The sequence below is a fragment of the Wyeomyia smithii genome, chromosome 3 (assembly GCF_029784165.1).
Source record: "Wyeomyia smithii strain HCP4-BCI-WySm-NY-G18 chromosome 3, ASM2978416v1, whole genome shotgun sequence".
NCBI lineage: Eukaryota > Metazoa > Arthropoda > Insecta > Diptera > Culicidae > Wyeomyia > Wyeomyia smithii.
In genome coordinates this window covers 193,800,823-193,828,815 of record NC_073696.1, presented here as the reverse complement: position 1 = coordinate 193,828,815, position 27,993 = coordinate 193,800,823, and the positions used below count along the sequence as shown (strand labels likewise).

The 27,993-nt window shown below is 41.0% G+C and overlaps 1 protein-coding gene across 2 annotated transcripts in view; it reads left to right on the top strand.

The window, feature by feature from the left end:
• The window catches only part of LOC129733232 (uncharacterized), a 163,337-nt gene that overhangs the window by 51,443 nt on the left and 83,901 nt on the right, over positions 1–27,993 (top strand). For both annotated transcript variants that reach the window (XM_055694907.1, XM_055694906.1), the window contains exon 3: positions 22,138–23,097. In XM_055694907.1, coding sequence (XP_055550882.1) covers positions 22,907–23,097 — 191 coding nt within the window. In that variant the 5' untranslated portion in view covers positions 22,138–22,906. The remainder of the gene's footprint in view (positions 1–22,137; positions 23,098–27,993) is intronic.

The following is a 27,993-nucleotide window of genomic DNA, read 5'->3' as shown; positions in this document are numbered from 1 at the left end:
TAAAAGAGTAAAAAGAAAAAGAATAAGGAAATCAAAAAGTCAAACAGTAAAAGAGTAAAGTAAAATAAGTAAAGGAGTATCATAATAGAAAAATAAAAGAGAAAAATATTGAAAGATTAAACAGATAAAAATGTAAAAAAGGTAAAGAGTAAAAAAGTAAAAAAGTATGAAAAGGAAAAAAAGAAGCGGTTAAGCAAAATGAGTGTAAAAATAATTATAGAGTAAAGATGTAAAAGATTAAAAAGTAAGAGAATAAAAAATTAAAAGAACGAAAAAATAAAATAATAAAAGGGTAAAAGAACGGCGAAGAAAAAGATTAAAGAAGTGAAAAAATAAAAGAGTCGAAAAGTAAAAGAGTATAAAATTGAAAGAGTATAAAACTAAAATACTTAGAAAATAGAAGAGTCACAAAGTAGAAGAATAAATTAGTGAAAGCGTTAAAGAGTACAAGAGTACAATACAGTCATATCTCGCTACAAGGCAACCTCGATAAAACGTAACTCGACATAACATAACTTTCATCTCGATATAACGTAACTTTTTTGAATATTTTAAAATTAAAGTACAACTATTTTTGGGGTGTACAATATTACGAATAAATGTTTTGAAACCAACAAATATCGTAAAATGGGGTAAAATTGACTTTTTTTTTCAATGTTTTGTGACTGGTTATGTTTGTCTATGAAAATTGTCTTAAAGGAACATAAGAAAGGTTTATATATATACTGCTAGGTTAAAGAAAATAAGCTTCTGCCTACCTTTGAGTAACCGTCAAGAATTTTGTATCAATGAAAAAAAATTGTTTTCCGTGTTACGGTATAACGTAACTTGATATAACGTAACGAAAAAAAAAATAAAGTTTCCTTATGTCGAGGTATGACTGTAGTTAGAGAATAAAAAGTTAAAAAAACATAAAAGTTTAAGCGTAAAAAAGTTAAATAAAAAAAAATGAAAGAGTAAAAAAGCAAAAGAGAAAAAAAGTAAAAACGCAAATGAGTAAAAAGTTTGCAGGTAAAAAAGTAAAAGAGTAAAAAAATAAAAGAGTGATAAGTAAACATTTAAAAAAGAAGAAGCTTAAAAAAGTAAAATAATAGAAAAGTAGAAGAGGAAAAACGTAAAAGAATAGAAAAGTAGATGAGTAAAAAAGTGAACTAGTGAAAGAGTAGAAGAGTGAAAATGTAATAGAGTGAAAAAGTAAAAATATAAATATTATAGTAATAAAGTACAAGAGAAGAGATAAAAGAGTGAATAAGTGGAAGATTGAGAAAATAAAAGAGAAAAAAGTAAAAGAGTAAGAGAGTTAAAGAGTTATAGAGTAAAAGAGTAAAAGGGTAAAAAAGTAAAAGAATAAAGGATTAAAAGAGTAAAAGAATACAAGAGTAAAGCTTTGTTTTTTACTCATTTGCTCTCTTTTTTTTTTTAATTTTTTACTCTTTCAGGTAAAAAAGTAAAAGAGTAAAAAAAAAGAGTGATGAGTAAACATTTAAAAAAATAAGAGCATAAAAAAGTAAAATAATAGAAAAGTAGAAGGGTAAAAACGTAAAAGAATAGAAAAGTAGATGAGTAAAAAAGTGAACTAGTAAAAGAGTAGAAGAGTGAAAATGTAATACAGTAGGTTTCCGTTTTTGGCATGTTCCGTTTTTGGCATGCTCCGTTTTTGGCACACTCCGATTTTGGCAACAAAAGGGTTCCGTTTTTGGCAACATTTTATAGTACATAGTACACAATGATTTACACAACAAACTGAGCTGATTTTGACACATGTTCTAGGTTGAAACTGATTCAACTGAAACTGAAAATATCTTATGCCTGATGGTTTCTAACGAGCTCAACTACCAACACTATTGATATGCCGCACAGTGGAACACGTAGAACATCAAGCCTGATCATAATTTTTTTAATTTTATTTTTTGCACTGAAAACGTGGCATATAGTGGTAACAAAAACTTATGAGTGGATCTGGGTTTATTTTTGCATTGAGTAACCCACCTAAAAGTGACATATGCCCGTTTGACAATGTTTCATTTTCGTAACCATGGCTACAACTATCCCAGAAGCGAAAATAAAATTATTTCTTGATTATTTTTAAAGAACGATAAAACACGGAACCGGAATCATCCGGAGGGTTTTTTATTCACCAATATAATCCAAAATATTAGCACTTTTACGTAATATAAGCCGTTCAACCGGATATTACCGGAAACATAACTTATTTCATTTTAAATTAACTTGTAAAAACAAATATTTTTGATTTTATAATATTGATCCTGACGAACACCAGAGTATTTGGAGAAATTACCTTACGCGCTAAGTACCCATTTCTGTTCGATTAACTTTCTCAAACAATCTCCATCGTTTTTTCATTTACGAAATCGCTTGTTAATCTTCGCAACGTTATATTTTAGCTCACGGTATCAAAGCGTCACTATCATCCACAAAAAACTGTTCAATTGCGGTCGGTTCATATCTCTCGTTACGACCGTAAACATAACTTTTGGATGTTGACAAGCTGTCAAACGATCAAGTAAACATTACACTTCAAAATGAAACACTATACAACAAAGTTGACTTACTTTGAGTTTTTCACTTTTGATCAGGTTTGGAGCATACTTACTCCTATGTGTGCCATAGGCATATGCTTAGTTATGTGGGGACTTCTGTCAATGATTTTGTAACGATGGAATTCCTCCGCGAGGTCTTTTGTCCTCTGTTTTCTGTTTGTTTACCAGGCTTTCGAATACATCAACTCTTTTATCATTTTCGCCTGATGAAATAATATGCCAGAGCGATCAAGTTAGCTGATGAAAATATCTTTAGCTGACGAAATCAATAATTCGCTGTGGAAAACTATTTGGTGCTCAATGTCCTACTGTGCTGTTTCGCAGTATTAATCCTAGGTTCGCTATTATATACACTAAGGTCGCTTTTTACGCGGTTTTTTTACGCGGGTTTTTTACGCGGATTCCGGAATTTACGCGTTTTTGACGCGTTTTTTTTTACGCGGCACGTATCCCCCGCGTAAAAAGCGACTTTAGTGTATTTGCTCTTTTTGAAAGGAGGTAGGAAGAATCGATCAGAGTAACATCTGATAACAATTTGTGTCGATCGGACGGATAGGCTCTGCTCACAAGTGTGTAGTGTCATTTTTTGCTCTGCCAGCTACTGTGCTAACCATGATGCAATGTATGTAATCTGGTTTTGTAATTTAGCGTTGACGGCGTTTCTGATATTTGTTTAGTTTTTACAAGCGAACAAGAAAGAAGGAAATATTTTTGCTCATCCCGCACATTTTGATAACTACACGGTGACAAAAAAGTCCGGTCACACTTTTTTGGGGTCGCCTGTAGCCTACACGTTGCATCTCTCTGGTGCCATCTATATGTCAAATGAAAGGGTTAACTTTGCTGCCCAAAGTGACAGAGTTTCGTTTCTGTGCAGTTTGTTTACATTGAGTTGTGAGCCATGGCAGAGTTAAGAGCAGCTGTTATCGCTGAATGTGTGAAAGGGTACAAACCCGGACACATATTCAAACACCTAAAACCGCTCGGAATCAACCGGAAATTCGTGTACCGGACCATAAACCGGTACCTAGAGACCGGAGGCACCGAGGACAAGGCACGATCTGGACGACCAAAGTCTGTGAGAACTCCAAGGCTGAAAAAGATTATACGAGACCGGATTCGCCGGAATCCCGCCCAATCTGCACGGAAGCTGGCCAGGAATCTCAAAATGAACCGAGAATCAATCCGCCTGCTTCTGCGCAAGGATTTGAAACTTACACCGTACAAAAACAGGTGGTTCATGGGGTTACCAAAGCTACAAAGGACAAGAGGTACCAACGGTCGCAGGAGTTGCTCGGTTGGCGCGCAGATGACGAGATTATTTTTTCGGGCGAGAAGCTGTTCGTTTTGGAGCAAACAGTCAATCGCCAAAATGATCGAGTTTGAAGTGTGAACTTCCAGCAAGCTCCTGCGGACAAGCTGAACATTTTCCGGTTCCAAAATAAGACGTCAGTGATGGTTTGGGGAGCCATTTGCAAGAGAGGTAAACTGCCTTTTATTTGTATCGATAAAGGCGTCAAAATCAGCGTACTACCTGAACACGGTTTTGAATAAAAATGTTCTGCCTCAAGCTGAACTATTGTATGAAGACGATTACTACTGCTTCCAGCAAGATGGCGCCCCATCCCACACCGCAAAGGTTGTTCAGGCGTGGTGTGAGGAAAACTTGACCGATTTCATTTCGAAGAATGAATGGCCTCCGTCGTCTCCGGATCTGAATCCACTGAATTATTTCGTGTGGGGATACATGATGTCGAAGCTGAACGACTATAAAATAACAAATTTGGAGCAATTCAAGCGAGTTATCACGAAAATCTGGGACGAGATGCCGATGGAGCACGTGTGCGCCGCTTGCGACGACTTTCCGAGACGTCTGAAGCTGGTTCGATCAGAGAAAGGTGGTGTAATTCCGAGATATCGTTTGTGAAGTATCTTTATGAGTTACTGAATAAAACTATGAAAGCCAGATTCAGATTTTCTTCTTATTCTTTGAAATATTGAGATTTTCCTGTGTGACCGGACTTTTTTGTCACCCTGTACATATGTAAGTTCGCGTAGATGCGAACAGCCTTCAAAATCTCTTAACACCGTCAACGCGAAACGTTATAATATCAATCTTTACTAGTAGCCAAGCTATGCCAGCTGCATTATTTAGGCAAAGCAAACGAGATCCTACGACACCCGAGAGCAATTTCATTTTATAAAGGATTCGTTCGAAACCACAATTAGATTTTAAATTTTTACTCCGTCGAGAACTGAGCAGCTAAAATCTGTGCTCACTTAACTTATCGTTTTTTCTGTGCACCATGAATCACAGTGCTCTTTTTTACATTGCGTTTATAAAAGTTCGTTGTTGGGAAAATGGCTACCTTTGATTTTTTTTTCTTAAGAGCTGTATCGAATCAAGCAAAACTATGAGTTGCATGCATATGCAACACGTGTTTACTGCCTACTGGTTTCAAGAGCAATATTTTACATTTACACATTTCAACGAAGAGGAGTATTCAGAAGCCTGTTGTTTACACGCAAAGTATATGTTTTTCATAATGTATTTCAAATAAAGCAAGCGTGATTAAATGCAGTTTCCTTAGAGTGATATTTCACAAAGCGCAAAATCCAAATTTTGAAAATCAATTAAAAATTTTTCAAAAGACTAATTGGTAGCTGTTACTCATCAAATGGGTAAAAATTCTACTCAACAGAAAACCGTGCAACTTTTCCAAAAATTAGTGAAATTTCACTTACTAATGGGTAACTTAAATTTAACGTGTATTTGACTCCAACTTTAAACAACGCACTGTCGTATATAACAGCAGTCCAGCAGTATAAAACCAGCAGTCTTTTACACTCAATTGCTTTCAAATGGAACAGAGAGTTTGACGTCACAGACACTGTTGCACAAGCGCGCGAGAGAATAAAAGTGACGACAAATTTGAAATTTGTTTTTGCTGTACGTTATATAAGACTAATTTTGTCAAAAACTCATTGAATCATATAAATAATCAAATTTCATAATAATTTTGAAGTCTCAAATTGAATATATTGATGACAAAAAAGGTTTCCTTTTTTGGCACGGTTCCAGTTTTGGCAACTGAAATTTAAAATTTTGTTACCAAAAACGAAAACCTACTGTAGAATGAAAAAGTAAAAATATAAATAATATAGTTATAAAGTACAAGAGAAGAAATAAAAGAGTGAATAAATGGAAGAGTGAGAAAATAACAGAGAAAAAATTAAAAGAGTAAAAAAGTAAAAGAGTAAAAGAGTAAAAGAGTAAAAAAGTAAAAGATACATATTTATACTATCATTTTTTTCGTAGCGTGAATTTGTTGAGTGAGCTCCAAGTTTACAGTTGTCATTCGTTACTGTAATATCTCTACATATAAATTTACACGGTTGTCGTGGAAGACGTTTTCAGATAACAAATTGACTTTCCTTACCCACGCTTGTGAGATAGATCAAAACTTATACAATTATGAAGACCCAAGCACAATGGATCTGTTTGTGTTGCAGGTTTTGTCGGATTTTTTCGGACGAACCTCGGAGCAGTGCTTCAAAGTTTCGAAACTGCAAAATGAAAATGATACAACAGCATTTTCAGGCTCTTAAGTTAAGTGTCACCCATGTCAATTTTCAGTGAAAATCATGTCAATGAAGAAAATGTGATGCAGGAATCAATTTCAAAACTATTACATTTGAGCCAATCCAGTAGATAAGCATCTACAATCTACATACATCTTCAACCGCATAAACATTGCTAGAGTAACACAGCATAGTTAAAATCACAGTAATGCTGCCAGTCAACATTTTCGCTGATAGGAACTGAAAGTAATTTTCATTTTCAACTTGTTGGTGCTAAAATTTAAATTAACAGTTTTCAATTTAAACTGAAAATCTATTTTTTTTTTCTTCACCTATCGTTTATTTGACACGGCACAAATACAATTTAATGTTTAACGGCGCCAATTATATCTGATGACTTAATTTCTTTAGGCAAATTTTTTATCCTCGCTGCCGACTACGAGCTGAAATTAAGTCTATCTTAAAACTAGCATATATTTTTCAATCAATGTTTTGTAGTTGAATGGTCGTCTGATGATCGTCGAATGACCATGGATATGCAGCATGTATGGATTTGTTCTGCTAAGCCACGATGTCATGAGCTGGGACAGGGGCATGTAATCCTCGGGGCCTGGAAGTATTATGCGGGGTTCAGTTACTGGTTATGGTTCGCTGTTGTTGTTCGCAGTTGTTCAAGCCAAGATATCACGAAAGGCCTCGGGTTCTCAGGTCCTAGCGGATTCGTGTGGGGTTCAGTTGCTGATTCCAAAATCGAAGTCTATGACGTGTTCTTGCCGTTTTGTTGAATGTGGATGGAAAGGAATGGGACTAGACTGGGGCGTGGATGGATTTCAGGAAAATGTATATAAGGGACATGTAGGGTAGGTCACGACTCGCCAAGACATCACGAACAGGAACATCTGGTCCTCTACCCTCGGCCCGGAGGGAAGTTTTTAATTTAGACCTGGCGTCACGGTGTACAGGGCATGACCAAACAACGTGCTCTATGTCGTGATAACCTTCACCACAGGCACAGATACCACTTTCCCCGAGCCCAATACGACGGAGATGCGTATCAAATCTATAGTGATTGGACATAAGCCGCGACATCATGAGCGGGGGCCTAGTGTGGTTGGTAACGTCTCCGCCAACCACGCTCGACGCCTGGGTTCGAATCCCACCGCCGACAAAGGTGTCTGGTCTAGATTCAATCCTAGCCGACACCGGGAGATTTTCTGAGGCGAAAAATCTCTGGGATCACGCCTTCCATCGCATGAGGAAGTAAAGCCGTTGGCGCCGGTCCGTTAATAAACGGGTCGTGAGTTAGGGTCCTGGGTGTGGAGTCGCCTCCCTGGGCGTCGGTGATTGGCCACAACAGTGGCGGAACTAGACCGACGGAAAATAAGCGAGAATAAAAAAAAATAAGCCGCGACATCACGCAAATGAAATCTCGACCTACATCCAACCCCTTGAACCACGGGCTCGTCGATACCTTGGGGATAATGGAATTTAACCACCTTCCCAGTTCCCCTCTAGTCCAAGAATTTTGCCAACTGATGATCGTATTCTGACGTACAAGTGCGAAAAACTCATTAAAAGCAATTGGTCTTTCATAAATGTCACCGTTTGTTGCACCCACCTTAGCCAAAGAGTCCGCTTTCTCATTACCCGGTATCGAGCAGTGAGAAGGGACCCACGCTAAGGTAATCTGATACGATTTTTCGGATAAAGCACTCAGATGTTCCCGTATTTTCCCCAGGAAATACGGAGAGTGCTTAACATCTTTCATCGATCGGAGAGCCTCAATGGAACTGAGACTGTCCGTAAAGATGAAATAATGGTCCGTGGGCATTTTTTCGATAATCCCTAGGGTGTACTGAATTGCAGCTAATTCTGCGACGTAAACAGAAGCAGGATTATCGAGTTTATGGGAGACGGTTAAATTGTTATTGAAGATACCGAAGCCAGTGGACCCATCGAGAAGTGATCCGTCAGTGTAGAACATATTGTCGCAGTTGATGTTTCGATATTTATTGGAAAATATTTTGGGGATCTGCTGCACGCGTAAATGATCCGGGATTCCACGAGTTTCTTCTATCATGGATGTATCGAAAAACACAGTAGAATCAGAAGTATTTGATAAGTTGACACGAATTGGAATATTCCAAGAAGGGTTAATATTTTGGGACATGTGATTGAAATACAATGTCATAAAACGGGTTTGAGAATTAAGTTCGATTAACCTCTCAAAATTTTCAATCACAGGACGGTTCAAGACCTCACATTTAATAAGAATACGAGAAGACAGGCTCCAGAAGCGGTTTTTCAATGGTAGTACTCCAGCTAAGACCTCCAAACTCACCGTATGGGTCGATTGCATGCAACCCAAGGCGATACGCAAACAACGATATTGTAATCGCTCCAGTTTGATCAAATGTGTGTTTGCTGCGGAGCGGAAGCAGAAACACCCGTACTCAATAACAGACAATATCGTTGTTTGGTAAAGCCTTATAAGGTCTCCTGGATGGGCGCCCCACCATTGTCCGGTTATTGTACGACGAAAATTCACTCTTTGTTGACATTTTTTCATCAGATACCTCACGTGACAACCCCAGGTGCCTTTAGAGTCGAACCAGACACCAAGATATTTGTGTACCAAAACCTGAGAAAGCGTTTTACCCATTAATTGTGTTTGAAGCTGAGCAGGTTCATGCTTCCTAGAAAAAACTACTATCTCAGTCTTCTCCGGAGAGAATTCGATACCTAGCTGTAAAGCCCAAGCAGACGAATTGTCCAAGGTATCTTGCAATGGTCCTTGCAAATCGGCAGCTTTGGCTCCTGTAACAGAGACCACGCTGTCGTCTGCAAGTTGTCTTATCGTGCATGAATTTGCCAGACATTCGTCGATGTCATTTACATAAAAATTGTAAAGAAGGGGGCTTAAACATGAGCCCTGGGGAAGACCCATGTAGCTAATGCGAAAAGTTGCCAAATCGCCGTGCGTAAAATGCATGTGCTTTTCGGACAACAAATTGTGCAAAAAATTGTTCAAAATTGGCGAAAATCCTTGTCGGTGAAGTTTGCCCGAAAGAATGTCAATAGAAACGGAATCAAAAGCCCCCTTAATGTCCAAGAACGCAGACGCCATTTGTTCTTTGCGAGCATACGCCAGCTGAATATCTGTTGAAAGCAACGCAAGACAATCATTCGTCCCTTTGGCACGGCGGAAGCCAAATTGAGTATCTGATAATAGACCATTTGATTCGACCCAGTGGTCTAAACGACGGAGTATCATTTTTTCCATCAATTTCCGGATACCGGATAGCATTCCAATCGGCCTATAAGAGTTGTGATCAGAAGCTGGCTTCCCTGGTTTTTGGATGGCGATCACCTTCACTTGCCTCCAATCCTGCGTTACAATATTTTGCTCCAGGAACTTATTGAACAAGTTCAACAAGCGCCTCTTGGCATTGCCGGGTAGATTCTTCAACAAGTTGAATTTGATTCTATCTAACCCAGGCGCGTTATTGTTACAGGACAGGAGGGCAACTGAAAATTCTGCCATCGTAAAAGGTGATTCTATCGCGTCGTGGCCCGGAGACGCATCGCGAACAATGTTTTGCTCAGGAACAGAGTCCGGACATACTTTCCTGGCAAAATCAAATATCCACCGACTTGAAGACTCCTCGCTTTCGTTGACCGTTACGCGATTCCGCATTCTTCGGGCTGTGTTCCAAAGAGTGCTCATCGATGTCTCCCTCGACGTCTCGTTTACGAACCGACGCCAATATCCGCGTTTCTTTGCTTTAGCCAAGCTTTTAAGCTTGGCATCAAGCTCCGAATACCGTATATAGTCGCCAGGTAGTGAAAATCTATTGCTGACAAAGAAATTTCAAAGCTCTACCCCGCAAACGTTAACACGCTACAGTATCCGGGCGTCAGCGTTCTGGTCCGGTCCGAATTTAAATCGGACTTTGAAGGTTCCGGTCCGATATCGAACACTAATGAGAAACAGACTCAAAAAGGCGTATGCTTTCGGACGTTTTGATGTACTGTTTTATTATTTTTTGTCTGGTGTACTGTTTCCCTTTTATAAAAGTGAAACAGTACACCAGTTTAGTTATAGTCTGTAGCTAAGTCTGTTGCGAATTATCAAAAGTAATTAATATTCACCTTTTTGATTAATTTTATACACATTTCTCACCAAAATACATAGTTTGATTATCTAACTTAAATAACAATAAAGTTCGTTAGGAAAAGGAGTAATCACACCAGTAGTCTTCAGCAGATTTTTTCAATGACAATATAGCATTTCACATGAAAAAAATGTACCAATTAATTATCATAAACAACAACAAACACCATACCATAATCAAGCTGAAAATAGGTATAAACAAACGTAACCAAACTGGAAGATAAACGTGTTTACCGGTCACCCCAGAACTTTCTCCAGTGAATTTTTGGACATACCATTGTTTCAGTAATATTACGTACTTTGTCCCACTTTCAACCAAATAAAAAGCATATTTATACTCGCCTAGCGAAGACAAACAGATTGACCCATGCCGTAAGTAAAAAAAAACAGATCTTATCGGTAATCAACGAAGAGCTAGACGGTGCTACAGCGGTAAACCGTGTTCACCGTGAAGCCAGCGGAACGTAAAACATTCATCAAATTTTAAAAAGATAATAATTCCACTTATCGCACAAGTGCTTCTCTCTTTTGGGGTGCCCTTTCATAACAAAGACCGCAACGATAGGGTAGATTAACGAGATGTTGCCGCCATCAGTGATGTCCAGCAGCGGTTTCTTCGACGAGAAGGGAATCACGACAATTCGCCAGAAGGCGAAGGCCAAACTTTGCACCATCGCCACGACAGGTTGTACGGGTCCATACTGGGCCGGGAGTCGAATTCCGTCCGCTACCTGACAGTAAATGGACTCATTTGTAGCACAGTGTGTAGAAATAACCGACACAAATTCAAACAAGCAATTAAGTTAAACATTGAAATAATCACGGCAGGCAGCGCTGGGCTTGGAACGACCAAAACGCTATGCGCACATCTTTACCCAAAATCGCGCCTCGCTATTTTTTCATTAATAGTCAATGAGGAAACCTAGTTTTTTATCTGTTTATTTTTGTGTCAAAAAAAAATGCTTTGGAGTTCAAACCAACCCAGGTTGTGTCATTAAACCATACGCATAGCATCATCACGCTTATGTACATTGGGAAACCCGAGATTGCATGATATAAGGTGCAACTGCGAGTTAAACATAGCTTGTAATAACCTACTGAACTAGTGTGCTATTAGCAATGGTCAGCTGAAGGAATGTGGCACCCTACGGATAATAAAAAAGAACGTAAAGATTTCAGCACAATTATAATGCCCTGATACCAGACAGCCAAAGCACCCTCAATTATGAGTGTGACTGCCTGCAGTAAACCAGGCAAGTTGTGTAATTTTACTCATTTCCCACTAACTGTCTAACTATGCAGCAGAATAGTACCAATCAATCAGGTTTTACAACTACGACTAAGGAAAGTTTATATGTTTAAAACGTGATTAGCACTAATTAGAAATCCGCAAATTGAGAAAATCACTTTTTTATTCCTTCAATGTCGATTTTATTTGATCAAAACTCTGTGAATTCGTACTATGGATGGGAGATCCAGAATATATCTTTGTTGTTTCTTATAGCTTGATCTCTGTGATAAGATGATTACCAGTTTGTCAAATGGTCGAAATGATTACTTACAGCATGGCTTCAAGATCAGTAATCTATTTTGACAAAGGTCTTTTACACAGCTTTTTTCACAGAGTAATTAATTATGTTTTTTAAATGATTGCTTCCAACAAAGTCGGAAAAACATAGAAAAACTTCAAAAGCGATTCATCTTCCTCTAAGCGTAAATCAAGTGAATGTTTTACAGCTTTCTTTTCAACAGCCGCACAGAGGTTTCACTTTGGCGGTCTAACCAAATCGTAAGGCGAAGAAAACATCGGCTGCAAATAGGCGGTTGTGCGAATAGTTATTCACCAGCTAACCTATTAGTAGATGGCTTTTTACAAACGGCAACAGCAGACAAGTTGGTTAACTGAGTTTAAAGTTAATAAATATTCGACAGATGATTAGGCAATTTTCAGGAAAGTTCAATTGGGTAATCGACAGCAATAAAAAATTATGAATGAACGTCAATCTTAGTGTTTTGCCTGACCTTTTGGTACTAATCAATGGTGAGCTGCTGCGAGGAAAATTATAGTCATGCGAGTTTTCTGTTCATATTGGGAGATTATGCACAAACGAAGAGTGCAGAAAACGACTGTCAGCATCCACAAAAGAGCCGTGAAGTTCCAATATCAAGAGCACTCAACGGAACTGATGAACCGATAAGCTTTTTATTGCATCATAATTTCCAACCAGCCTTCCACCGTCGAAAGGCAAAACCTGTCACCAATTGCAACAGAGTAACTCGAACAACGTACATACTTGGAAGTTGCAATACCCATCAAATCAGCTGCATTCAGCGATCCAGTTAGACGAGTTAATTCAGACCGTAGTTTTCTACCTGCACGATTGAACAAATTGGAACGAACTGGTGGCCGCAAAAGATACGTATGCGTCTAAGTTATCAGAATTTATTCTTCACAGATGTTTTGCCTTTATTGAATTACACGTAAAAAACGTGAAATCATGCAAAGGCCAAAAGGATTAAATTTCGTTGGAAACAAAATTAGATTTTGTTTCCAAATTTGAGGAAATAAGGTTATTTCGACTAATTGAATCGTACGCTGTTTCAAGTATATATACAAATGGCGAGATTGAAAAACTACATAGGCATAATCCAAAACAACAAGGCTTCACACGACTTTTCATTGCGAAATGCGCGGTCGTTCAACCTAGAGCTCAAGTTCAAGGAACAGTTTTTATAGATGCATATCACATTGATATCATGTTAAAGTAGAGTAAAAATTAAGAAGATAAAGTAAAAAACGTAATCATTTAACTAAGGTGAATTCATCACTTTTCCAAAGTTCAACTGATAGAATCTTAGCGAAAAATATTTTAACTGAAGAAAGTTTTTTTAATTTTTGTTTTTAGTTTGAATTTTTTAATTTTACGTAAGATTTTCTCAGACTCCCCTCTCCCCCTTCGCAAGCTTACCTTACCTTACCAATCAGACGAGAGCCGTGGTGGCTCGTGCTGTATCAAGAATTTGTCGACATGTTGCTCGGTTTTGGGCTGTGTTTCGCCAGTTCCCCAGGCGTCTCATCACCCGCAAGTCTCCTTCGATCTGGTCGAGCCATCGTGCACGCTGCGCCCCTCTTTTTCTGGTGCCGGTAGGGTTGCTGAAGAGAAGTGATTTCACAGGCTTGTCGTCCGGCATCTTTACGACGTGACCGGCCCAACGCAGCCTATTGACTTTCGCGTGCAGTTCGTGGTTCATGCGCCGTCGCCATTCTCCGTCGTCCGTCTGTACTCCACCGTAGATATTTCGCAGCACCTTCCGTTCGAAAACTCCAAGAGCGTTAAGGTCCTCCGCAAGAAGCGTTGTTGTCTCGATCCCGTAGAGGACACCAGTGACCCCAAATACACGAACTCATCGACCACCTCAGGCTCATCACCGTCTACAGAGACTTGAGTTGGGAGGCTGATGTTGTTCTTCTTGGAGCCTCTCGCTCGCATGTGTTTTGTTTTCGACGCATTTATCCGCAGTCCGATCCGTCCAGCTTCGGCTTTCAGTCGGGCGTAAGTTTCCTCCGCCGTCGTAATGTTACGTGATATGATGTCGAAGTCATCCGCGAAGCCCAGCAGCTGAACAGACCTTGTGAAAATTGTGCTCCTCGTGTCGATGTTCGCCCTCCGGATCACACCCTCAAGAACGATGTTAAACAGCAAACAGGAAAGTCCATCACCTTGTCTCAACCCTCTGCGCGATTCGAAGGGACTCGAGAGTATCCCCGAAACACGCACGTAGCACATCACTTGCGCCATGGTGGCTCTGATCAATAGAGTCAGTTTATCCGGAAATCCGTTGTCGTGCATGATTTGCCATAGCTGTTCTCGATCGGCTGTATCATAGGCCGCCGTGAAGTCAATGAAGATATGATGTGTGGGCACGTTGTACTCGCGACTTTTCTGTAAGATCTGTCGGATTGAGAAGATCTGGTACTGACCCACGAATCTCCTGGTTAAATGTGATAGACGACGGAACAGGATCTGTGAGAGTATTTTGTAGGCGACATTGAGGCGGCAGTATTTTGTAGGCGGAGTATTTTGTAGGCGGCACTCCACCTTGTCGCCCTTCTTGTAGATGGGACAGACGACTTCCTCCATCCACTCGTCTGGCAGTTTTTCCTCCTCCCAAATCCTGGAAATGACCCAGTTTCAAGAGCTCGCTCGGCAGTCCGTCTTTGCCTGCGGCTTTATTGTTTTTCAGCTTCCCGATCTCACAAAAAACTTCATGAATATCGGGAGCTGGTACTCGGTCATCCGCTGGTGCTCCTAGGTCAGTTCCTGCTCCCCTCTGTTTACTGCTTCGCCATTCAGGTGTTCATCGAAGTACTCCTTCCACCTGTCGACTACCTCGCTGGCATCCGTGAGAAGGTTCCCGCGTCGTTGCACATGTCGGCTTGCGGCACGTAGCATCTGCGGGACTGGTTTACCTTCTCATAGAATTTCCGCGTTTCACTGACACGGTACAGCTGCTCCAGCTCCTCATGTTCACGATCCTCTTGCTGGCGCTTCTTTCGTCTGAGAATCGTGGTCATGCCGCTCCGTGCCCGTTTGTAATTGGCCTTGTTCTCTCTCGTTAACCTGCCCAGGTATATCGCCCAGGTCCGGTTCTTCTCATTCACCGCTGCCTCGCACTCCCCGTCATACCAGTGGTTTCTGCCACTCGGTGCTTCCACTCCTAGTGTCGCCGTTGCGGTCTCCCCGATATCTGTGCGAATGCTGCACCAGCCCTCTCCAAGAGGCAATCCGCTGTGGGTAGCACCGCTTCAAGCTGTTGCGCGTGTTCCTCCGCAGCCTGGGAGTTCCGGAGCTGCATAATGTTGAGCCGCGGGGTTCGGCGGTGCCGCGCGTGGTATACGGTCGACAGTTTTGAGCGCAATGATACCGCAACTAGGCAGTGGTCCGAGCCAATATCCGCACCGCGATAGGTACGTACGTTTGTAATGTCTGAGAAGAAGCGGCCGTCGATGAGAACATGGTCAATTTTATTTGCTATACGTTGGTCAGGTGATCTCCAGGTGGTTTTGTGGATGTCCTTACGGGGAAAGAAGGTACTTCGGACTGCCAGTCCTCGGGAAGCTGCGAAGTTTACGCATCGCTGGCCGTTGTCGTTCGTCACGGTGTGCAGGCTGTGCGGGCCGATCACCGGCTTGTACATTTCTTCCCTACCGATCTGCGCGTTCATGTCCTCGATGACGATCTTGTTGTCTCTACGTGAACAGCTATCGTAGAGTTTCTCCAGCTGTGCGTAGAACTCTTCCTTCTCTACATCGGGTATTCCTTCGTGAGGGAGGATAGTGTATTTGTAGAACCGGCCTTTTATTCTCAACAAACACAACCTGTCGCTGATCGCCTGCCACTAGATCACACGACTCTGCATCCTGCACAGCACTATAAAGCCGGTACCCAGCTCATTGTTTGTGCCGCCGCTCTGGTAGTACTGTGCCCTGCGGCCACAAATCTTCCGTACCTTCTCTTCTTTCCGGCAAAGCTCCTGGAGCGCAACGATGTTGAAGTGGCGGGGTTCTAGCTGATCCAGCAGAATCCGGTCGCCACCAGGGGCGTTCAGCGATCTACAGTTCCATGTACCGAGCTTCCAATCGTCGTCCTTATTTCGTCGCCTAGGTCGTTGCCAATTGTTTCGGTCCGTATTCAATTCTTGATTGTTCGTAGTATTTTAATGTTTCGGCATGCTGCCTTACTAGGGCTGCGGATGCCTAGTCTCGCGACGAGGCTGCCGTCTTGGGTGTAGCTGGCGAGACGCCGCATTTCATAATTCAGCCGTCCGTTCCGGATCAGACGCTGTTTGAGCCGCCCCTAACATGGGGAACCGACGCTCAGACAAGCTACCCTCCTAGGAGAGCAGCTCCCCCTTCCCTGTCAACATACGACCAAGTCGGTACCACGTGGAGGTAGGGATATGAGTTGCTGGGCATTATGCTTTGGACCACACTGGGGTTTATTTTATGCCAACTAGTACGGGTGTACTGCTAGTACGCACTGCTCAGCCGTTTACCAACCAACCCTTAGCAAGCATTCTCATGAAATTTGGCAACCTCTCTCTCCTTCTAAACTCCTTGCATCCCCACACAAGAAAAACATTGACCACTATCTCCTGATGGTCAAAATGCGTCAAAAACTTTCGACTTTCAACAATATCCATTACCGTCGTCCGCCACGATATGGTCCGGATAGGTTGGCTTCCTGTCTGCACCAGCAGATAGTCAGGATCTGGGATACAAAACAGCTACCGAAGGAGTGGAAGGAGGGAGTAATACGCCCAATACACAAGAAGGGCGACAAGTTGGAATGTAGTAGCTGTCGAACGATCACGATTCTCAACGCAGCCTAAAATGTGCTCTCCCAGATCATCTTTTGCCGTCTCCCGCCGTTAGCATGGAGGTTCATAGATTTATGGGGTTATCAAGCCCGTTTGAAACACACAGAAGGCGACGGACTTTCCTGTCTCCTGTTCGAAGATGTTATGGAACGTGCGGCCTTTGACAGGCGTTTGCTGTTGAGGACACGAAACTGAAACTTGAAGCTGAAAAGGTTGGATTGAAAGATGGATACGCCGAAAACTAAGTTTCTACTAGCAGGGGAAAGCAAGCGTAATAGGGCTTGCATAGGCAGCAGCGGAGTAATCGAAGGAGATGAGCCCGAGGTGGTTGACGATTTTGTGTACCTAGGATCATTGATAACGTCAGACAACAACTGCAACATAGAGATTCGTGGATTTGTTGACCCTGGAAGTAGTACCTACTATGGACTCCACAAGTCCTTGAGGCCTGGTGAACTGCGCCCCCGTTCCAAGTGCATCATGTACAAGACGCTTGCAAGACTGGTAGTCCTCTATGAGCACAAAACATGGACAATGCTTCGCCGTTTTCGAAAGATGTATGCTCAAGACCATCTTCGGTGGAGAACTGCCATATAAATATACTTATTAGCCATGAAATAAGAGCGAAATCTACCCTTTGCGAAATTGGAATCCACTGTCATCTGATCATCGAGAATGACCTTCTGGTACCTCGTATGCTCCTTGTGTCAGGTTGATCGATTTCCAGTTTACCACGATAACTATTAGTACCTAAAGCTTTGGACCACACTGGCCCACCATACATAAGTATGGACGAAACCACGTTGGCAAGAAGTTTCCGCTTCCTACGTGGCTCTTGAAAGTAAGCTTGTCCGCAACCTTCAATCAGCTTTGAGGTAATGGTCTCCAACCCTGACTACCGCCTGTTGTTCTGATTTACAGTTATGCATAACCGTGACCTCCGTCTAATGGTGCGTTAACCCCAGTTTTCTTGAATGCATCCAGTCCTTTTGTATACATTGCGTGACCGTCAAGTCGACCTCTCCGATCGACCTGCCGTAGACCTCCAGCATCCGCAAAGCCGACGATCACTACCCTGTAAGGAACTAACTCCAGTTTCAACACTCTGTCGTACATGACATCCCACAACACCAGACCCAGGATGGAACCATGCGATACCCCTGCGGTGATTGGGACGCACTACTGACCCTCCTTCGTGTTATAGACTAGTAGTCGATTCTGGAAATAGTTTTCCAGGATCTTGTACAGCGACACCAAGACGCTACATGGATGCTTCTGAGTGTAAGAGCCATAAAGTTCAAGCTGGCGGTATTGAACGCATTCTTCACGTCGTGTGTAACGATTACGCAATAGCGGATGCCCTTTCTCTTATGCTGGAGTGCTAACTTAGCCGTCTTGGTGACGGATAGGATAGCTTCCAGAGTGACCCTATCCTTGCGGAAACCGAGCTGGTTGCTTGCCAGACTGTTCACATTCCCCCTGTACTTAACCAGTCTGTTGAGGATAATCCTTTTAAGCACCTTGCCCGCAGTTTACAGTAGACAGATAGGTCTAGATGCCGATGGGTCCCCTGGCAGGTTGCACAGCCTGCGGCAGTAAGACCAATCACTGTCGCTTCCACCTATCCGTTAAGAAGCAGTCATCCAGGTACCTCTGCATGACTGCCTGGAACAGCCTTGGCCCACTTTCTTGCTATACTGGCTACCAGGTTAGGGACTCCCTCTGGTCCCAGTGCCTTGCTCACCTTTAAAGAGTTGGCGATCACGATGAGCTCCTCGTTCGCTACCCTTAACTCATCCTCAACCTCGAAATAGCTGTCACGGATTTGATGTTTAGCAGTTTGGCTGACCATCCCTGGTCTATGTCTGGTTCAGGTTGAGTTGCGTCACCCTTATACCCGTAGTTTTGCAGCCTTCCCTACTGGGCACCTCTCAAAAAGTGTTTGGCGTCTTGTTTTCTGGAATTTACCAGGCACTTGGGAGACTCCCCGCAATCCTTTGTTTATGACCTGCACCTCCACAACGTCTAACTGGCTTCTATTGGGTCCCGTGCAGATGCAGGACGTATGTCTTCCCTCCACCTGAAGCAAACGTCCGGTTTCTGTAGTAGGTCAAGGGGCATACTGACCAGCCGACCTTCAATTTTTCTTTCTCAGTGCCAGGTTCGCGCCTGCCGACGGTAGTCGGAAAGTGGCGACTTGGGTCCCCACTGGGTCCTTTCGGAGGCGGATTGACTGAGTGTCCACTTCCACCCCGCACCTCTCCTTGATGGTTTGTGCAACGTCGCACCCCTCAGCGAATTCATTGAAGTTTTTAAGCTGGGGAGTTACCTCTGAGGTGAGTGCTCGAACTCGCATATCTTTCCCCAGCACTTTCTCGGCTATCGTGTTGTGAGCAACTTCCTTGTTCTTGGCGTCCTTCCATTACTCAAGTATCATTTCACCAGTGCGAGATCGGCGGATGCTCCGCACATCCACTTCCAGATCCTTGACCTGGGTTTCGCCTCTCATCTTCTTCAAGACTGCTGAGTACTTAGAATCATCCGTCTTTAGTATGAGGGCGTCCTCCTTACTCCGCGCCTTCTTGACCTTCTATAGTCTTTTGGCTGCGCCGCTATCTTAGCGCGTTGCCCCTTCCTGACGCTTTTTATCTACTACGGTAATCTTAAGGGTTCCCGCAGCCTCCACTATGGCCGGATTTTCGGCGGATCTTGAACCAGTTGGTGTGTCATCCCTCAGGTGTAGCACAACCTGCACTTTTTTTTGTTCCCACGGCCGCTTCCCCCGCGGGCTGCTTCCTTTGCTTAGTGACTTGTCCCGTAAAGCAGATCACTGTAAGCGAGGGTGCGTCTGTCTGCACCTATTTGGATGCAGTCGCCCTCTTGGTTGACGAGTTCGTCGTGCTTTTTCCTGGCCTCATCGATGGTATTTCGAAGCAGGAAAAAGCTCTGCTTCAGGTCGCCAGCGATATTTCGCCTATTCACCAAAAACTCGATTATGACGTCGAGCAAATCGGACAGCGTAACCACTCTCGGCTACGCGCTCATGCACTTTTCCACTCTCGGATTTCACATCCGTCTCCGCCTTTCTCTGCGGAGACCGCTGGATGCACCCACACGTAAAGGGATTCGGTAATCCCTCTACATTCGTCATCGGTTTTTTATTCGAACTCATGGTTTCTTTTTAATGTGTTTCCCTTTCAGCCACTATCCTCGTCCACGATGGAGTAGTCGCCTATATGGTTCCATGGTGGTCTATGCCGAAGCTGTGAGGTCATGGCTATGCTGGGCCACCATAGCGTCTTATGGGCAACTATGGCGACCCTGACCGGCGTAAGTCAGGAGCGACCACCATCTGACACTACTACTCGTGTGTAGATTGTGTAGAAGTCAAGGCCCTCCTGGTTGGTGCCCTCCTAACTGGTCTCGACGTACGATGCTGGCCTCGAAATCTAGACATAGTTAGTTCAAGTCTCGGCTCGTCGGGAGATACTGTTAGTATCAATACGATCATAACTGTAGCCCGCAAATATCTTGTACACCAAATAATTTACTACGAAGTCTGTGAATAATAAACGAATCGGAATGTAACACCAATGTAAAGTAGAGACACACGACGTATTACTGAAAGCTCCCTCGGTATCATGGAAATCGCATACCACTGTCTCTTTATGTTTTAGTGAAATCTCGATCTTCGTAGCTTCGCCCGAAGCCAAAACTTTCGTGATCATGTGCTGTAGGTCACTTGCTACTATATGTCCAGTTCAGATATTTCTATGGTCTGATCAACTGGTTTCATCAGAGACATGCGATATCCGCTATCGAGGCGCTACATGGTGTGAGATTTAAGACCTTTAATCTTAGAGCATTTGTTAAAGTAGGTTCGGTCCCTACTACATTAACGCTATTAGAAATAAGGTATTCAAGCAATTACTCACCTCGTGTGTTTACATCCCGGCTCGGCAGACACGCTGCGACTTGAGATGGCGGAGTTTCATCCATGTCCCCCGGAAAATAGACGGAGTCAATGACCATCTTTTGTTTGCTTGTTGTAGCGTTATGACGACTAAATCCCGATGCATGAATTCTGTAATGCAATCAAATAAAAAACATGTAAACCTTTGGAACGTAAGGTGTCCTATAACCATAAATATATACAAAGTTTTATCAGAATCAAAAACCTTCATTTCAGAATCCAGTATTTTCAAGAGGATTTCGCTTGTAATTGCTGTATGATCTATTTCTCGTTGTTTTTGTCTGCACTTCAAGGTTTATTTCGATTGAGGTAGAGAAGTTGTCAAAATGCTGCTACTTTTTTTTATTTCAGCACAAAGAGATATCGATTATCGAGAAAACCAAATTATGCATGGAATTTTGAATATGCAAACCTGGCAGCATACAGCAAGTTTGTTACCACTTTGGTTTTGGGGCACACCTAGAATATCGCCCATCGACTTAATGCCGGAAGGAAGCCAAAATGTAATGGTTGAATATGAAAGCACGATACTTATAGCGTACAGAATGTACCGACAAAAAAGAACCACCATACAACCAACAAATGATTGCAAGCTAAACATACGACACTTGAGCGATTCGGTGCGTTTCCTGTTATACCATTACTGTAAGCAGTACCTGTCTACCTTTTTCCTTTAGTACTGATCTCGATCTAACGCTCGCTATTTCCTTCCCACAATACAGCGTAGGCTGTTCTGGGCTGCTGGACTCGATATATCCAGAACGGCTTCCCGTTTTGGTTTGCTGCCCAGTACCGTTTTGACCTATTTGTGCGCACATTGATGTTTATCCAGTATCGTGATTATTACGCATTTACCTGCCGAAACCAATCGAAATCCAATCTGGGGAAAGGTGTGATTTTGTGTTGGGAACGATGCGAAGGAATAATTACACGAGGGTGGGAAGCAACTAAAGAAGAGAGTTTTGAACGGCCTAATAACCATTATTGAACAGCCCAAACTTGTTTTGTATGGGTAACTGATATCTGGTGAAAGAACTTTTTTATTAATAACAGTATTATTGTTGAACTACAATTCTTTTGTATAGAAATTTTACAGCACGGCATGAAACAAATATTCAACTCACAATTTGCTAGGATGCGAAGCAGTGATTGATAATTACGTGTTACAATGCTCGTTTACCTTTATTACCGAAATTATAAGAACACGTGATGATGTTGTTGATACAGGTGGTAGGTACAAGCAAGTTAAAATAAAATATGAACACGCGATCCTCAAAACGGTTGTTTATCTTGATCATAATCGGAGGTATTATTTAATGATTAAATTGATTCATTTCTAATCAATATTATTGTTATTGAAAACAGCAAAATGTGATTTTAAATAGCAATTGTTCACTAAATCAATGTTTTCAGACAAATCTTAATGTCGTATACTCACTTCCGTTGTTGTTATACTTTCGTTTCAGCAAAAACTCCCCCAGCTCATCGACCCAGTGACATTCGTATTGGCACTCTGACTCGCTGCCAGCAATAATTAACCTGTCCATAACATTGCAATTGGGAGCAACACATGCTGGCATTGTTTTTGCGAGTAACTACTTCACATGAAGGCCAGTTTGTCTGACTTTCAATGAGATGCAGAAAAAAGCTCAACACAACAAACAGCAGCAATCTTCGCTTCCACACTGCACTCTACGTCATCATCATCATCATCATCATCGGGGAGAAAAACCAATAAAAACAAATGAGAGCAGAACATCTCTTGGATCGCCGAGCGGGGTATCGACGCGCGGTGCTGGCTATTTCGTGAACCGTTAAAATTGCGATCCAATTTGGTTTTCCAGCTCATTTATTTGTTATTTTGTTCAAGCCAAGCCTCCTCGCTGCTAGATGTAATCCATCGATTACCGCGATAGTAATTCAAAATCAATCCTCGCAATGGAGCAGCGGATTGAGTGTGCTTCGATTTTCGCGCGTTCCCCAGTGTAACCTGGTTGGGCGCCTTCGGAAGTGGCGATGTTTGCCACTGGTTCCCACCGGGGGTGGGTTTTACGCGTCGCCAGTCTGTTGGAAAATGTTCCCATTTTTTATTGTACCGAAAAGTGATCGGGCGAAAGACGACAATGCCTACGGGTGACGAACCTATCTCAAGTGTATCAAAACGCCCTAGTGAAGTGCAACGGGCTTTCCATTTACTTTAAACGAAGCAAACACAGAGAAAAAATTAGCAACACCATGGTGACCTACAATATGGACAGCCACCACCATTTGCATCACCAGCCGCGAATGAACCGGCCGGCGCGGCGCGGTTCCAGCGTTTCGTCCGGTTTCCGACTGCTCAACGCTGACCAGCTGGACTCGATCTCCAGTGTGAGTCGCAATTCAATCTATAAGCTGCGTATCGATTCGATGTTTGACGACACCAGGTGAGCTTTGCGAAGAAATTTCTATTTTAAAGCAGGTTAAAGGCATAGTAGGTGGTGGATTGCGTTGGGTGACGCTATGTACAAGGCTGCAGTGCCATTTCGAATGGAAAATACTTCAGTGTGGGAGTCTTTTAGGCTTATGAAAACGATTTAAAATAAGGGAGCCACACCAATTCAAATTTTAAAATCTCGAAGGCACATATTCAATATTTTTCATGCGAATTGATCTAGAACAACTTTCCCTGCTTAAAAATGACGTTAATACCTACATTCATTCACTGTGACGTATTTGATTTATTTTACGAAATGAAATGATTCACATTATCGATTACTTTGAATCATCTTTTTCACATACAAATGTGCTGTTCCATCAAAAACAGGACAACCATTTTAATCAACCATTTTGACGTATGTAAAATAGAAAATGGAACACACAAATGCTCGGTTAGATTTCTAACGGTGATAACAGCATGACAACATGATGTATAACAATAACCAACATGTTGATGGGTAGACAAAATGAAATAAATTTGTAATATGCCAGTTATTATTACTATCTCATCCCTCAGCGGTAAAAATTGATGAAAAGTTTTAAGGATAAATTTGTGCGAACAATGAACTAGTCACACGCGAGCATGCTTAGCACAGAGGAAGTGAGTAGACACCAATGTTATTTACATCAGTATCAAAAAACAGTTGACAAAATTTTTCCTTCCCAAAACATGTCAATTGATGTTTGCTTTACACGATGCGAATTATTTTCAGAAAATAAATATGCTAGCAAATTTAGTAAATCTAGCTTCCGTTGCATATCTTGTGTGTCACTCGGAACCATTATTTCTTTGTTTTGGTTGAGATACGGGACTGCCCTGACTGTGCCATACTATATAGGGTGGGGAATATATTTTAAGCAGCTTTAGGAGCCACTTATGTATTGAGACGAAATACTTGAAATCTGTAAAGTTGAATACAAACATAAGTACACTAAGGTCGTTTTTTACGCGGGGAATGCGTTTCAAATTTGTATGGACCCGCGTAAATAACGACATTTTTGAGTTGCAAATACAACAAAGAAAACCGTCCTAAACGTTAAAACCTCGTTCGAATATGATAGTGGTCAATCTAGAGACCAAAATCCAATATTTTAAATTTGAGTATTTACACTAACAATTGTGAATTTTTTTGAAAACCGATATATGATCACTCATGGCCTAAAACGGAAAACGTGATTGAAATGAGGACGATATCTTGTACCGTTTATGAGTAATGGAGGAAAGCAACCCGCGTGTAGAAAAACCGCGTTAAAAACGACCTTACTGTATATCAATGTGTTCTCTATCATTTTTCTCTGTCAGCACTTGTTTTCAGATTCTAAAACCAATTTAACAAACTTTAACAATGATCAATTAAAGTTCCCTATCGAGGGACACTATTCCAATCACCCCAAACCTTTTAAGGGTTTATATCTACCAAAAAAAAATTTTATTGCCATTTATTTTTATTGGCCTAAATCATGCTAAAACTATCCAAGAATCAAAATCTACATCGCCCAAGTACAGATCTAAACTCAAAGTTCGTTTAAATCAATTTTTACCGAACAACTTTTATACTCCACATTTTTCGTTCAATTTGGCGATGCTCGTTTTTCTTTTTATTTCGAGGCTTTGTAAACTAGCAGAAGTTACCTACGATCGTTATCGTGTTTCAAATTTGAAGTATAGAGGTCTCTGCATCAAATTTCGACCGTTATAGCGTCTCTACAAAACGTGTTTACTCACAATTTCCATTTGTTTAGTTGATCAGCCGTTCTCGTTGTGTACATTCTTTGTTTGAGTTTTTCTATGCTTTTAAACTGTGAGTTATATTCAAGAGTACTGGAATATGAGAGACATGTTTGAGTTTTGCGTGGGATCGGGCGCCAACTGTGTCAAAGTCGCTAAGCATCGCATGTCCGACATCGCGAAAGAGGCTAGGCGCAGATGACAAAAAGGAAGAAGTGGAAAATAAAACCCAGGAAGGACAATTTTACGGCGCAGGGATAGCTGACTGAAGGTAAAAAAATTATTAAAGGCTTTGTTATTGCGGTTCTTAAGATTTATAGCATTTTGAAACTTTAAACGCGTTTTTCTCAAAACCATGTTTTCAAAATCGGCGAGCAGTAGAACTGAAAAAGTTCACATCCGATTTACTTGAAATTTTAACTGTAGCTTCGTCATTAGATTATCTAGTGAAGTACACACGATTTAAGCGATTGATTAACAACAACTAAAGTTATAAAAAATCAAATTTGATTTTTTTTGTCGAAACAGAAATTTTTTTTTCAAACCGTTGCCATTTTGCGAAGAAAAATTCTAAAAATATAATCATGTGTACTTCACTAGCGACACTTATTTATATAATGAAAAAAATTTTGTTTTGGTTATAGGTGAAGTTGGGCACGACTTCTACTGCTCGCCGCGGAACAACTTTTAAAAAAAGCGGTTCACGGCAATCGCTGCACAGCCGCCATTTTGTAACAAAAATAGCAATAAAAATATTTTTTCTATTCTGCAGTTGCTCAATCCAATGATATATCATTTATATACCTTACATCTCAAATGTGCTGTAAAAAAAAATCATGAAAAAAGCCTTGCTTTTTTGAGCATTTGCTAGATATAACCCCTTAAGCAGCAGTTTGCATCTGTTTTGCAGGGGATTTTCTTCAGCACCCAAAAAGCGCCTGAATAGCTGCAATTTGTTTTTTTCGTTTGATGTTTTTTCAAAGATTTTTCTGTGTTGAACGGTATTTTATGTATTCTAAAGACAGCTAGTTCATCAGAGTTTTGGTTCCCATCATTGAAATTGTCGATATTGATCAAAACTCAGGAGATTGAGGCCCGTTTATTTCGATTGATTAAAATAGGTGCCACTGCTTAAGCCGCCCCTTACCCTATTTTCATGGAAATTCGTTGTTGATTGGTTTTTTGGTAATGGTCTGGCATAATATAGGATGAGCTAACCGGCTCTTTCCGAAAAGCGGGTCTGATCACTCAACACTCCGAATCGGCTCATATGAACGACTCATGGTTCATGGTGTAGTTTGCTCATACCAAATTTCAGTATGAACAAAGAAAAAATGAAAGCAAATATTCGCTCAGTAGTGAATTAATTAGCAAAGAACGACATTGGACGAAGCGAATATTTACTTAATTTTTTTTAAACAAATACAACCGCAAACATATTTTTGCAAATAATTGATGCAAATATTTCGGTATTAGATGGAGAAACATATATAGTCCGTTATTTCACGCAAATATTTGCCTCGTGTCTCCAAGATGAAAGCTTTTAAAAAAAATTGTAAAATTGTAACTGATATTCTCAAAAAAAAAAACATACTGGTGAAGGCAACACTGGCCAAAGATCTTATTTTGTTCTATTAGTAATTTTTGTGGAATCACGATTAATTGAGAAGGGTTTATGTAAAGATGGCATTGATGATAACAAATATTTTTAAAGGCAGAACAGTTTGTTCGTTCGGTGCGACGCCTTCGGCAAGTTATAGGTAGTTATTTTTTCTTTCTTAAAAAAATATATAGATACAGTAAAAAAACTACAAAAAAAACACAAAAAATACAACAAAAATACAAATTAATCATTTCGAAAAGCTCATTCCTTAAATATATTATTTTTTATGAGAGCTGCGTAAGGTTAGCTTAACATTAATGATTACCTAATCATAAAGAAATGAGAAAAAAGTCAAAATTTTCTTAAGAGAGAAAAAAATTGTAACACCAGAATGGTTTGCATGATTGGTATGATGACATCGACAATGTCCTTTCGAAAATAATATATACAGTAAAACAAAAAACCACAAATATATTATTATGAATTAAATATATCAAAAAACCTACATTTCTGTTTTCCTTTTCTACGTAAACTACATAATTGAAAGTTGTTTTGAACTTGGAGAAAAGAAAAGTGAAAAAAATATTCCAGAAAAATAAATTTCCAAACATTTTTTACAGTGTACATATTTTTTTGAAAGAACAAAATTATTATTTATAACTTACACCGATCGAATTATTTTCAAAAAGCAGAACTATCTTTGTGTTGTACTGTCCGACGTTTCGTCACTGATCAGTGACATCTTCAGGGAAAACTGCAAGAGTTTATTAACGTTTAGTAGCTGTTTTTCTTATTTAAATGGTAAACAAAAAGGTCTAGTCTAGCCAATTGTCGGGATGATTTGTTAAGCTTATCGTTGACATTAATTGGAGCGGTATGGGGTACCGTAAACCTGAGTGGCTTTCATCACTTCATCTCTTTTTATATTTGTGACGAATAATAATCGTAGAGCTTGGGATTTTCCATACTGGGAATGGATCCGATGCCCCCCTGATATCTAGGAATACAGAAGCCATTTGTTCTTTTTAAGCAAATGCAATCTGGATTTCTGTTGAAAGTAATGCGAGACAATCATTTGTTCCTTTAGTTCTACGGAAGCCAAACTGGGTATGTGATAATTACAGCCGAAATTCGTTGGTTGGAGCACAACTGCCACCCAACTAGCGAATCGTGTTCGCTAGTTGGATGAACTGACAACTGGGCAAATTTTTCAAAGGGGAGCGCCGATTGTTTGTTTTCTTCCTGCTTTGGAAAATTTCCCTATTGCATTGCGGTAAAACTATGTCAAAGAAAATGAACTTTGCTAGTAAATATTTTATGTGTTTGGTCAATACTTTTTCATACAAAAATTCCAACTAGAAGCAAAATGATATAGCGCAAGCACATCACTCTGATTCTTGCCTAAAAAATGGAGGATCGCTACGCTGGATATTTCCGGTGAAGGCGTTGAAGAAATGAAAGAACAAACAATCGAACATTAAACCTCTAAATTACACACAAAATGTTGTAAAT